Source organism: Corvus kubaryi, unplaced genomic scaffold (genome assembly GCF_017639235.1).
Source record: "Corvus kubaryi isolate FWS band 111438036 unplaced genomic scaffold, C.kubaryi_AGA036_p1.0 37341, whole genome shotgun sequence".
NCBI lineage: Eukaryota > Metazoa > Chordata > Aves > Passeriformes > Corvidae > Corvus > Corvus kubaryi.
This window is the reverse complement of record NW_024581112.1, coordinates 588,898-600,232: the sequence shown is the minus strand read 5'-3', so window position 1 is coordinate 600,232 and position 11,335 is coordinate 588,898. Positions and strand designations below refer to the sequence as shown.

General features: G+C 51.9%; 1 protein-coding gene across 3 annotated transcripts; it reads right to left on the bottom strand.

Moving 5' to 3' along the window:
- Positions 1–2,399: 2,399 nt before the first annotated feature.
- Positions 2,400–8,369, bottom strand: WDR73 (WD repeat domain 73). Of its 3 annotated transcripts, XM_042031439.1 has the most exons (8): positions 8,299–8,369; positions 8,155–8,222; positions 7,693–7,781; positions 6,930–7,018; positions 5,723–5,790; positions 4,866–5,030; positions 3,362–3,736; positions 2,400–2,796 (listed from the first exon to the last, which is right to left on the bottom strand). In XM_042031439.1, the coding sequence occupies exons 1-8, from the start codon at positions 8,337–8,339 to the stop codon at positions 2,558–2,560; spliced, it is 1,134 nt and encodes a 377-aa protein (XP_041887373.1). In that variant the 5' UTR covers positions 8,340–8,369; the 3' UTR covers positions 2,400–2,557. The 3 variants fall into 3 exon arrangements, with proteins under 3 accessions (XP_041887373.1, XP_041887375.1, XP_041887374.1); XM_042031441.1 differs by lacking the exons at positions 7,693–7,781; positions 8,299–8,369 and adding an exon at positions 7,326–7,633 and having other exon boundaries at positions 5,723–6,832; XM_042031440.1 differs by lacking the exons at positions 7,693–7,781; positions 8,299–8,369 and adding an exon at positions 7,326–7,633 and having other exon boundaries at positions 5,723–7,018; positions 8,155–8,233.
- Between the last annotated feature and the right edge of the window lie 2,966 nt (positions 8,370–11,335).

Here is an 11,335-nt window from a genome sequence, read left to right as displayed (position 1 = left end):
CCCAGGGGTTAAAACTCTGTGGTCTCAGTGAAGACAGGCCTTCTGGAGGACCTTTCTGTGGTCCCAGGGAGAGCAGAGGTTGGACACATTTGTGTCCCCTGCAGCTTGAGCTCCCCTTGCTATGCTGATGCTGTGGGAAGGGAGAGACTGTCCTTAAGTTGGTCCACTTCATGGGTGTCAGCATTTGTGCCACAGGCTGTCCCAACCTTCCCCACCAAAGACAAACCTGGCTCCAGCAAAGCCAAAGTCCCTACAGTCACACAACCAGACTCTGATCCCACACGGGCATTGACAGAGGCTCCATGCGGTGCATTCCTGGGAGCAATGTCCCTATTGCCTGCTGCAACTTTTCAGATCCCTCCTGTGTGCATAATCCCTTCCCACAGCATCTGTGAGTTCTTAATATTTTTGATATCTCCAGTCCCCTGTCAAATCTGGTTCAAGCTGAACAAGAAGGCTTAAGTTATTTCAGGAAAAAAAAGGGAAGTTCAGATGGATACAAACTGAGCTATTGCTTAAGCCCTGTTTTGAAAGCCAAGCAAATTCAGTTCCCTGTCCTGGTTACACTATCTGCATCACTGTGATGTGGGAGGGGGTCAGCTTCTCCACATGTCCCAGCGAAGGAAGCAGTGAGGAAGAGGTAGCTGGGGTACTGGGAAGGCTCCAGTGGTCTTCTCTCCTCCTCAGAGCCCACCTCCTCCAAGGTGAGACCCTCCCTCTGGGGGGTGTTTCCCCCAGGAAGGAGAAGCCGCACAATCTGAGTCTGCACCAGATTGCCAAATTGCCTGCTCCCAGGGTGCTTGAAAACTCACTGAGCTCCAGGATCCCTCCCTAGGAACCCTTCATGTCTGTGTACTATACTGCCCTTCCTGGGGCTGTTACAGGTCCCAGTCATGGGGCAGAAAGGCCACCTCCTAAATGCAATAACCTGCAGGTCCTGGTGCAGGGGAAGGGCACACTCAGCTTTACCACAACCGGAAGGAACTGACTCAATAACAGATGGAGAGACTAGAGAGCCAGGAGCCCTCCCTGCTGCCTGCACTGGGGCAGAAATGCTCCCAGGCTCTTGGTCAGAACCCATTTCCCCCAGTTCGGCTCTGGCTCAGCTGGATTGGTTTGGCTGTGGGCCCTGGGCAGTGGAAAGGATGCTCAGGCACTCCCGCAGGAGAGTTCAGCTCCTCCAGGACTCAAACAGGCTTTTGCCTTAACTGATGGTGGTGACACAGACCCATGGCTTTAGTGAGTGACAAAGCATCAACATCCCCAGTCTTGGGCAGGACATACTGCCCCTGCTTCATCTGCTGCTGGGCAGAGTTTTGGGATGAGTGGAAGCACTCACATGGCTTGTCCTGGGAGAAGAATGGAGCAGGTTCCAGGCTCAGCTGCCAGGCAGAAAGCTGTTGCCATGGCACAGAGTGAGTCAGTACAGCACATTCCCAGTGTAAAGTTTCCCCAGGTACTCTTGAAGTACAGCCTTCACCCCACCTCACCTGTCTTCAACCCCTCCTCACCTCAGCTGACACCCAGAGCAGAAGGGAACCCTTTGCAGGCAGGGTTTTACTTCTCAACACCTTGGTGACAGCATGGGTGTTGCAGGAGTCATCGCTTCCTTCTTCAGCCCAGGAAATCACATCAGTTCCATCAAATCTAAACTTGCAGTTGGTGGGAAAAGAGCCAAAGGACACCAATGCCTTGTCTCAGATCAGGTGCTCTCAGGATCTAGAGGGGGAGGGGCAGAGCTTGGAGCAGGCTGGGGCTGGAAAAGTTGTTCCTGTTCCTTTAGAAGGCTGCAAGCAGGAACACAAGTGGTTACACTGAGACTTCCTGAGTAGCGGCCAGGCTGCTGCTTGTGACACACGTGCATGTGATAAATGTCAACAACCCGCGGGGGGTGCAGCTGCCCCTTCGTGCTCTGGGCCTGGAATACAGTGGGTATCCCACAGAAGAGCCTGTTTCCTCAAACTCCTGTTTTTTTCATGAAATCGGAGAATGGTTTGGTTTTGAAGGGACCGCAAAGCTCATCCAGTTCCAACTCCATGCCATGGGCAGGGACACCTTCCACTAGATCAGGTTGCTGAAAGATCCATCCAACCTGGCCTTGGACACATCCAGGGATGAGGCAGCAGCAGCTTCTCTGGGCAGCCTGTGTCAGGGCCTCACCACCCTCACAGGGAAGAATTTCTTCCCAATATTCCATCTAACTCTGTCCTTTGTCAGTGGGAAGCCATTCCTTGTCCTGTCACTCCCGGCCCTTGTCAAGTCTCCTTTTTGACCCTCTCCCTTTCTGCAGACATGACACAAGCCTATGATCAAACAACAGCAGGATGTTCTCTGCCAGCAGCCACAGTCAGAACCACAGGCACAGCTCTCATCTGAAGGCTGGCACACAGGAGAACAAGTAACAGCCAAAATTTTTACTATTATTAAAATAGAAACTTTACAATTGGTTCTGCTCACTGCAACAGTCTCCAAACAGTATCTGCAGGCAAACAGACACCCTGCAGCCAACACAAACTAGAGCAGAGGCAGGAAATGCCTCATCTCACCAAAACACCATCTACCCACCCTTCCCACAGGGCTGAACCCAGTCCCAGACATGCAGGGAACCATCACTTGCTGCTGACAACAAAGTTCTGGGTTTCTGCAGATGCCACGTGTGCACAGTGACCAGGGGAGGGTCCCCGCTGCCACCTGCTCCGCCAAATGCATGGCCTTTGTGAACGAAGATGGGCTCTGCTTCCCTGCCAGAGCTGTCCCAGCTCTGTGTGTCATACACATGCACGGTGCCATCAAAACCTTGGATAAAATGGAATTAGAGAGTGCAGAAATTAATTGCTTTGCTCTAGTTCAGCTGGGCTCAGGATCATCTCCCAGCAGGAACAAGGAGAAATGGCCCCACTAGAAGCCTGTGAGAAGAGAGCAGGTCTGCCTCTGAGGAGCATGTCTCAAGGAAACAGCTGCTGGGGAGAGCCCGGACCAAATCCCTAAAGTTTGTGGATTTATGAGTGTGAACTTGCAAGGCTCTGGTCAAGAGGCAGCCTAGCTGCCCAGCTGGCATTATCAATGCTGTAGCCTGCAGCCATGCTGTCACTGGCACTATCATGGCAGTGCTTATGGTCAGCCTGGGGCCTTTGATCTCACAGAAGGGCAGCAGGCATCTCCCAGAACCCACCCGCAGGCCCCTTCCGGAGCTGTTGGAAAGAGGCAGCTGCAGAGGACGATTAGCTGGCATTTCCACTGGCTCCAGGGGCAGCTCTGAAAAGCCACCCTGTCATGGGGGTTTTAGGTGGAGTGAACTGGGCCTTGACAAAAATATAAATCAAAAAGCACCCAGAAAAGGAGATCTGCCCTAAGCACCTACCTGAAATGGCAAGGCAGCCTTCCAGAGCAGGAGCCCAGGAGACGCACAGGAACTCTGCACCTGAGCCAGGAGAGGGGACTCTGGCCTTTGCCAAGGCCAAGAACTCAGATGTTTTCCTGAGGTCTGTCAGGGTTAGGAGCCCCCTGTTCGAGAGGCAAGCTACAGGCTGGGAGCTTGGCTCCAAGCCCTGAGCTCCATGCCTGGTGCCCATGCACCACTGCTCGCTGCATGGCGCTGAGGGCACTGACACGGCCTCCACGAGACTCTGAGGCTGCCGGACGTCGGCCAGGCACAGCCGGCCTGTGGTGCAGCACAGAAGCAGTGTGTTGCAGTCCAGGAAGGCCAGGCTGCTGAGCTCCTCGCTGCCTCCGAAAGCTGGAAAAGAGAGGCAGGTCACAGGTCAAATGAGGAGCATTTTCAGGATTTCTGTGCTGCAGTATTGCCTGAGAAAGAAAGCAGGATGTATGCTCAGGAGTAATACGTCCAGCTTCAGGGCCCCCAGCATCAGAAGGACATGGAGCTGCTGGAATGAGTTCAGAGGAGGCCATGGAGAAGCTCTGAGGGCTACAGCTCCTCTGCCCTGGTCACAGACTGGGAGAGCTTGGGGTGTTCAGCCTAGAGAAGAGAAGGCTACAGAGAGAAGAGAAGCAGCCCCTTCCAGTGCCTAACAGGGCTCCAAGAGAGCTGGAGAAGGTCTTTGGACAAGGGCCTGGAGTGACAGGACGTGGGAGTATGGGTTCACACTGACAGAGGGCAGGGTTAAATGGGATATTGGGCAGAAATTCTTGGCTGTGAGGGTGGTGAGGCCCTGACACAGTTTGTCCAGAGAAGCTGTGGCTGCCCCATGCCTGCAAGTTGGTTGGGGCTTGGAGCAACCTCGTCTAGTGGAAGATGTCTCTGCTCATGGCAGGGGGTTGGAATGAGATGAGCTTTAAATGTCTCTTCCAAGCCAAACCACTCCCAAGATTCTGTGAGTCCCTCTGGCACAAGGACAATGACAAACAGACATTCTTTTTCCTCAGCACTGTGATACTGCCACTGGACACACACATCCCCTCTTCCCTCCCCAGGGATGAGCTCTGTGGGGACTGAGTCTCACTGTGTAGGTGAAGGCAGAGAGTCCTCAGATCCCCAAGGAAACCAGACCTGCACCCACCACCTGTCATAACCAGGCTGTCACCCCCCTTGTTTGGGACAGCACACACAGCAGCCCTCTGTGAACTCAGTTCTCCATACTGAAACTATCTGCAGCACTCTGGTAGTGCCACGATTTGGGGCAGAATCGTGACAAATCAGTGTAATGCAAGTGGTAAGCAGCTGGAGATGGACCTGACCATTGTCACCTCTTTCCTCAAGACAATATACTTGTGGCAAATATCTTTATAACCACTTGCACATGTCTGAAAGTACCTGCTCAGTGAAATGTTTGCTACCCAAGCAATTAGCATTGCTTTACCCAAACCCCACCTTTCCAAAAATCAGACATTAGGCTTGCCTCAAATACCTGCTGTGTAGACATTTTTCCTTGATTCAACCTCTGTAATCTGGACTCTGTCAAGTCTTGAGCCGTGAAGGACCCATGGGACTCTGGCTGAAATGGTGGCAATTTTAGCCCAGGATTGCCCAGTGTCATTTTCTGTTTCTATGGGGCTTACAGATTTGATAATATCTATTAGGAAGAGACAGAAACAGCTGTAAAACACACTGAGAGCCAAGCAATCCATCAGATTAAGCCATTTCACAACAATGCCTCACAAAGCTAAAACTGACCTACAAAACCAGTAAGAAATCTAATTATGCCTAACCCCCTCTCCAGGATAAAACCCCTTTCCAACCCATTCAACGAGGACTGACAAAAAGCCCAGCAAAATACATGAAAATTTGTGAATCAAGATGTTTATGTTCAATGAAGAAGTTTTTTTCTTCTAATGACTTTCTTTCTGGTGGTTTACAAGTATTTCCCAGTAGCAGCCTCAACAATGGTGATCCTTTTTGAAAGAAGTAAGGTGGATCACGGTCTATCACAAAAAAGCAATGGATGGAGCTCCTTTATTTCTAACCATTGGTGTTACTAGGGGGACACTGTGCCAACTACATGCAGTACAAGGCTGCTGTGACAGGCCTAAACATACTGATTTCCTGACGAGGTTTGTGCTCTTAAGTCCAAACCACCAAAACTGGTGTAGATCCTTGTCTTGTACCCTTTTTCAGCCTGTGCCACACAAGGCTGGTCACTCAGGACATGGAGTGTGCATCTGTGCACATCTCCTCGCCCCATTTGAAACAAAGGTAGAAGGGGAAGCTAGAAATGTGTGATGCAACAACTACATTGAGAAACCACTTGAGCTCAGAAACCCTTACCAGAGTCTTCTGCTGACACCTGCCAGACCTGGAGGGAGCTGTCAGGTGGGCCACTCGTTACCAGCAAGCTGAGGAAACAGAAGAGTCTCACAGAACTTCTCAAGAACAGAGAACATTCTTGTTTTCCCCAGCCTGGGACAAAATGCTCTGCTGCTTCTGTAAGCAGAGCTCCTGCCTCTGCTTGGAGCAGAGTGGTGGCTGGAAGGACCATAATCCCAGAACTCCTTGTGCAGGGATGCTCCACACAGCCGATACAAACACAGTCCCAGGCAACGGCATTTATGACGATATTTTATGAGGATCTGATGAGGAGTGGCTGAGGGAGTTGGGGGGCTCAGCCTGAAGAAAAGAAGGCTCAGGGGGCACCTTTTTGCTCTCTATGACTGCCTAACAGGAGAGTGCAGCCAGGTGGGGACTGGGCTCCGCTCCCAAAGAACAAGGCACAGGATAAGAGGAAATGGCCTCAAGTTGCACCAGGGGATGTTTAGGTTGGATATTGGAAAATTCCTTCCCTGAAAGTGTTGTCCAGCCTTGGCACAGGCTACCCAGGGCAGGAGTGGAGTCACCTGGAGGGATTTAGAAGTCATCCCTGGAGGGATTTAGAAGTCATGTGTGGTACTTGGGGACATAGGTTAGTGGTGGGCTTGACAGTGCTGGGGGAATGGCTAGAATCAGTGGTCTCAGAGGGCTTTTCCAACCTAAATGATTCTGTGATTCTGTGATTTAGTTATCACATTTTCCAGAAGGACTAGATTAAGAATGATGCAGACAGCCCCAAAAGTAGTCAATGGGGACTTGTGTAGGAGAGACTGAACAAGGGATATAAATCAGCCAGAGGTGTTTGTTTGGTCTAAATCCAGAGCAGGAAAAAAACCTTCTGAACCTGCATACATAGAGTCTTGCAGAGCAGTGGCACCAGCCACCAGTGTCCTACTCTGCTGGAGAGCACTTCCACACAGTGCCAAATGCAGAAGGGTAGAGCAGGAAAACTCTACCAGCCCCTGCTGCTCAGAAGTGGGGTAGGGAGGGATCACTGGTGAGGCAGCAGAAGTTCTTGGTGTGTCACTGGCCCAGACTCACACTGGTCTCAGAGCTGGCAGGATTGACCAGCTGGGTTGGGAAGCAGGTATGGAAAAGGAGTTTTCTCTCAGTGGGTAAGTCCTCTCTCCATCTCCAATACACCCTGGGAAGGGCCTTGTGGTCATACCTGGTGTCCGGCACATATTTCAGGCTGTATACTGGGCGCTGTGAAAATCCACCACATTCTACCTTGAAATCTCTCTCTGGACATAGACCCTAGAAATCAGAGGCAAAGTAATTTCTTCACACAATGGTGCACAACTTGTGCGCAGTTAGCACAAAAAAATGACAGAGACACAAGGCACAGTCTTGCTTGGTATAGCTCTTCCCCATCCAGTGTTGCCTTTTGCAACAGGAGATAGAGGACTGAAGGATCCCAAAATAGTCAGAACAAAAATCTGGAGAAAGCTGCTGCCAAGAGCTCTGTCTGTGTTTGTTGCCATCTGTGCACATCTGGCTCAGGAGCTTTCTGCTTACCCAGTGACCAAACACCACCTTCTACTCTAGTGCAGGGGTCACGCACCCGAGGGCCAGCCTTGGTGCTCTGCAGGGTGGTCCCCCAGGCCTGGGTTGCTCAGCAAGTCCCTTCTTCACTTGCCTTACTGTTCTCATGTGTCCTCTTTCCCCATGAAATGCTTTCATTCACACACTTGGAAATGAAGTGTCCACAACCCAAACTGTCTGCAGAGCAGCTGCAAGATAACATGACTGGACAACAACCAGGTGACTTATGTGCTTTACCTTTCAACCAAAGCTGCTCAGTCCCTGGCCATGTCCTTGTCATAGCAACAGGTAACACCTCATGAAGGCCACCAAGCCCTGACCTGGTCTCTGAAAATATCAGGCCAAGGAGGTCAGAGGTTGGGTGCCACCATGGCTGCAACACCCACCTGGGTCTCCTTTGTCAGCAGCGTTGGTGGTGGGATCAGCTGCAGGATCTCGTTCCCGTCAGACTGTCCATAGCCAGCTACACAGACACCTTGGGGGGAGGGCGTGAAGAGCCAGAAACACGGTGAGGGCTACCCCCCTGCCCAGCCCACCGTCCCTGGGGCAAACCTGAGTTACCGCACAGTCCATGGACTCCCAGACCCAGAACTCGAGCCCGGGCCGAAACCGGTACAGCTCCAGCCACTTAGCCCCATTTTTGGGGTCCTGGCCCTGCACCTTGGCCTCCCTTCCGGGACCCCAGCCTGGCCCAACCCTACATCCTCCTTTCCCCCTTCTCCCTCTACACGCGCCCCAGGCCGGCCCCAGGGCCTCCTTCTTTTCTCCGACCAGGCCCAGCCACCCCTCCCCGACAGACCCCAGCCCAGTCCCTCTCCTCCCCTCAGCACTCCCCGCCTCGCACTCACGGCTCCCACGGGCCCATTCGATGATCCGGGTAGGCGCCTGGAGCTCGAAGGTGTGCAGGTCGCGGTACCTGCAGGGAGAGGGCGGGTATGAGGTCGGCGGTGCCCAGGTCAGTGCCGGGTGCCGGGGGTCCGGGGGTCCCTCACAGTCGCAGCGACTGCAGCAGCCACTCGTCCGCCGCCTCCATAGCAACGCCCGCCCGCCGGCGCACTCGTGGCGTCACCTGCCGACGCGCGGCAGTGACGTCACCGGGGCTGAGGCGCCGCCATGCGCGAAAAGGGCGGTGTGTGACAGTGCGGGAACCCCGCATGGGGGGGTGGGCTGGGCAGGGCCTCAAGGCTTATCCAGTTCCATTCCCCTGCCGCGGGAAGGGACATCTTCCACTAGACCTGGTTTCTCCAAGCCTCACCCAACCTGGCCTTGAACACTCCAGGAATGCGGCAGCCACAGCTTCTCTGGGCAGCCTGTGTCAGGGCCTCCCCATCCTCACAGCCAAGAATTTCGTCCCAATATCCCGTCTAGCCCTGCCCACTGTCAGTGGGAAGCCATTCCCCTTTTCCTGGCCTTCCAGGCCCTTGCCCAAAGTCCCTCTCCTCCTCTCTTGGAGTCCTGTTAGGCACTGGAAGGGGCTTCTTCTCTTCTCTCTGTAGCCTTCTCTTCTCTAGGCTGAACACCCCAGCTCTCCTAGTCTGTCTCCAGAGTAGAGGCGCTCCAGCCCTTGAAGCATCTCCATGGCTTTCCCTGGACTTGCTGCACCAGCTCCATGTCCTGATGTTTGGGGTCCCAGAGCTGGACGTGTTATTCCTAAACATAAAACCTGCTTTCCCCCTGCCCTGTTGCTCCAGGCCCTTGTGAAGCCTCTCTTCTTTCTGTTCCTCTTCCTTTTGGTCTGTTTTCTTTTGCAGACATGACACAAGCCTATGATCAAACAACTGCAGGATGTTCTCTGTCAGCAGCCACAGCCAGAACCATAAGTACAGTCGAATCTCTCATTTGCTAGATCATATCCAGCTTTTCATCCAGTAGAATCTTCAATGCTTCATGTTTGAAATTCCTTGCTGCCTCCACGGCAGGAGTTTGGAATGAGCTAAACTTTAAGGTCTCTTCCAACCCAAACCATTCTATGGTTCTGTGACTGTGCGGCAATGGCATCTTTCAAAAACCAAATATTAGGTACCTTCAACTGAATGCAGATGAGTCATGTGTTCTCTGACATAAATATGTAAAATTACAAGAAAATAGAAGTATAAAGTAAGTTAAATCCTGTCTCTTAGTTGAGATCCCATGGATCACTGTGTTAAGGGGAAAGTGTGATTATATCTGTTCTGAAGACTATCATATAGGGTAAAGTGATATAATTAGAGAGAGAAATATTCAGAAAGAGCAGGAAACATGCACAGATTTCCCAGAGAAGCTATGGCTGCCCCATCCCTGGAAGGGGCTTGGAACAACCTGGTCTAGTGGAAGGTGCCCCTTCCCATGGCAGGGGGGTTGGAAAGAGATGTCTTTGCAGGGAGTAGGATGAGCCATCTGCAAATAGAGCTGTATCTGGGTAATGTGAGGGAACATCAGTTAAATTAGTCTGTGGTTTCTTTGAAATGTGCATCACTTGCTCACACTGGGATGTTCTCCATCATCAGGTAGAGGCAATAGGCTCACTGGATTCAGGGTGATGCATCTTCTTAAGTCATCTTATGCTTGTCGTGGTGTTAGAGCTTGAGTTGCTACTGCTGTCACCAACTTAATGAGTCTGGTGCTCCTGCTGCACCTGGGTCCAGTTGTGGCCAGCTCTTCTCTGTCTCTTCATTCTTGTTTGCTTTAGTCAGAGACTTAGTCAGTTCCCCCAGCCTTGGAATCCACAGCCAACAAAACCCTGCACCTTTGAGAAAACCTTGTACCTGCTTTTTGTGACCGGCCATGGGAGCTCAATTATTGCCTCTGTTCTTTCTGGATTTATCATTTGTTGCCCCTTCCCCAAAATAAAGTCTAAATATTTCACCTTCCTTTGGCACAGCTGAAGTTTGGTTGGACATACTGTTACCTTTTTGCTAGAACAATACATAATGTACAGTGTCTGCTACACAAGCAGAGTAATTTTATACCTTAATTGCAGTGCATTAGATGCCAGAATTCTCTGCAGGTACAACAGGACTGTGAGATGGATAAGGAATTGGTTGCATGGTCACATCCAGAGGGTGGTGATCAGTGGCTCAGTCCTGATGGACATCAGTGACCAGTGGTGTCCCTCAGGGGCCTGTATTGGGACCAGTGTTATTTCATATCTTCATTAATGACACAGATAAAGGGATTGAGTGGACCCTTGGCCAGTTTGCAGATGGCACCAAGCTGACTGGTGGAGGTGACCCACATGAAGGATGGGATGTCATCCAGAGAGACCTGGACATCTTGAGAACTGGCTCTTGGGAATCTCATGAGGTTTAACAAGACCAAGTGCAAGGTGTTGCATCTGGGTTGAGGCAAGTCCAAGTGCAAATCCAGACTAGGTGGAGAATGGTTTTGAGAGCAGCCCTGCTGAGAAGGACTTGCGGGTGCTGGTGGGTGAGAGGCTGAACATACCCCAGCTGTGTGCGCTAGGAGCCCAGAAAACTCCTGTGTGCTGGGCTGCATCCAAAGCCCCATGGGCAGAAGGGAAGGGGGGAATTCTCCCCCTCTACCCCACTTGGGTGAGACCCAGCTGCAGAGCTTCATCCAGCTCTGGGGTCCCAGCATAGGAAGGACATGGACCTGTTGGAGCAAGTCCAGAGGAGGTCATGGAGATGATTAGAGGAGTGGAGCACCTCTGCTGTGAGTAAAGCCTGAGAGAATTCAGAGTGTTCAGCCCGGAGATGAGAAGGCTCCAGGGAACCCTTAGAGCCCCTTTCAGCACCTAGAGGGAACTTACATGAAAGATGGAGAGAGACTATTTACAAGGTCATGTAGTGACAGGGTAAGAGGTAACAGCTTCACGCTACCAGAGAGCAGGGTTAGATGGGATATTGGGATGAAATTCTTGGTTGTGAGGACGGGGAGGCACTGGCACAGGTTGCCCAGAGAAGCTGTGGATGCCCCATTTCTGGAAGTGTCCAAGACCAGGTTGGATGAGGCTTGTAGTAACCTGGTCTAGTGGAAGGTGTCCCTGCCCATGGCAGGGAGTTTGGAATGAGATAATCTATAAGGTCTGTT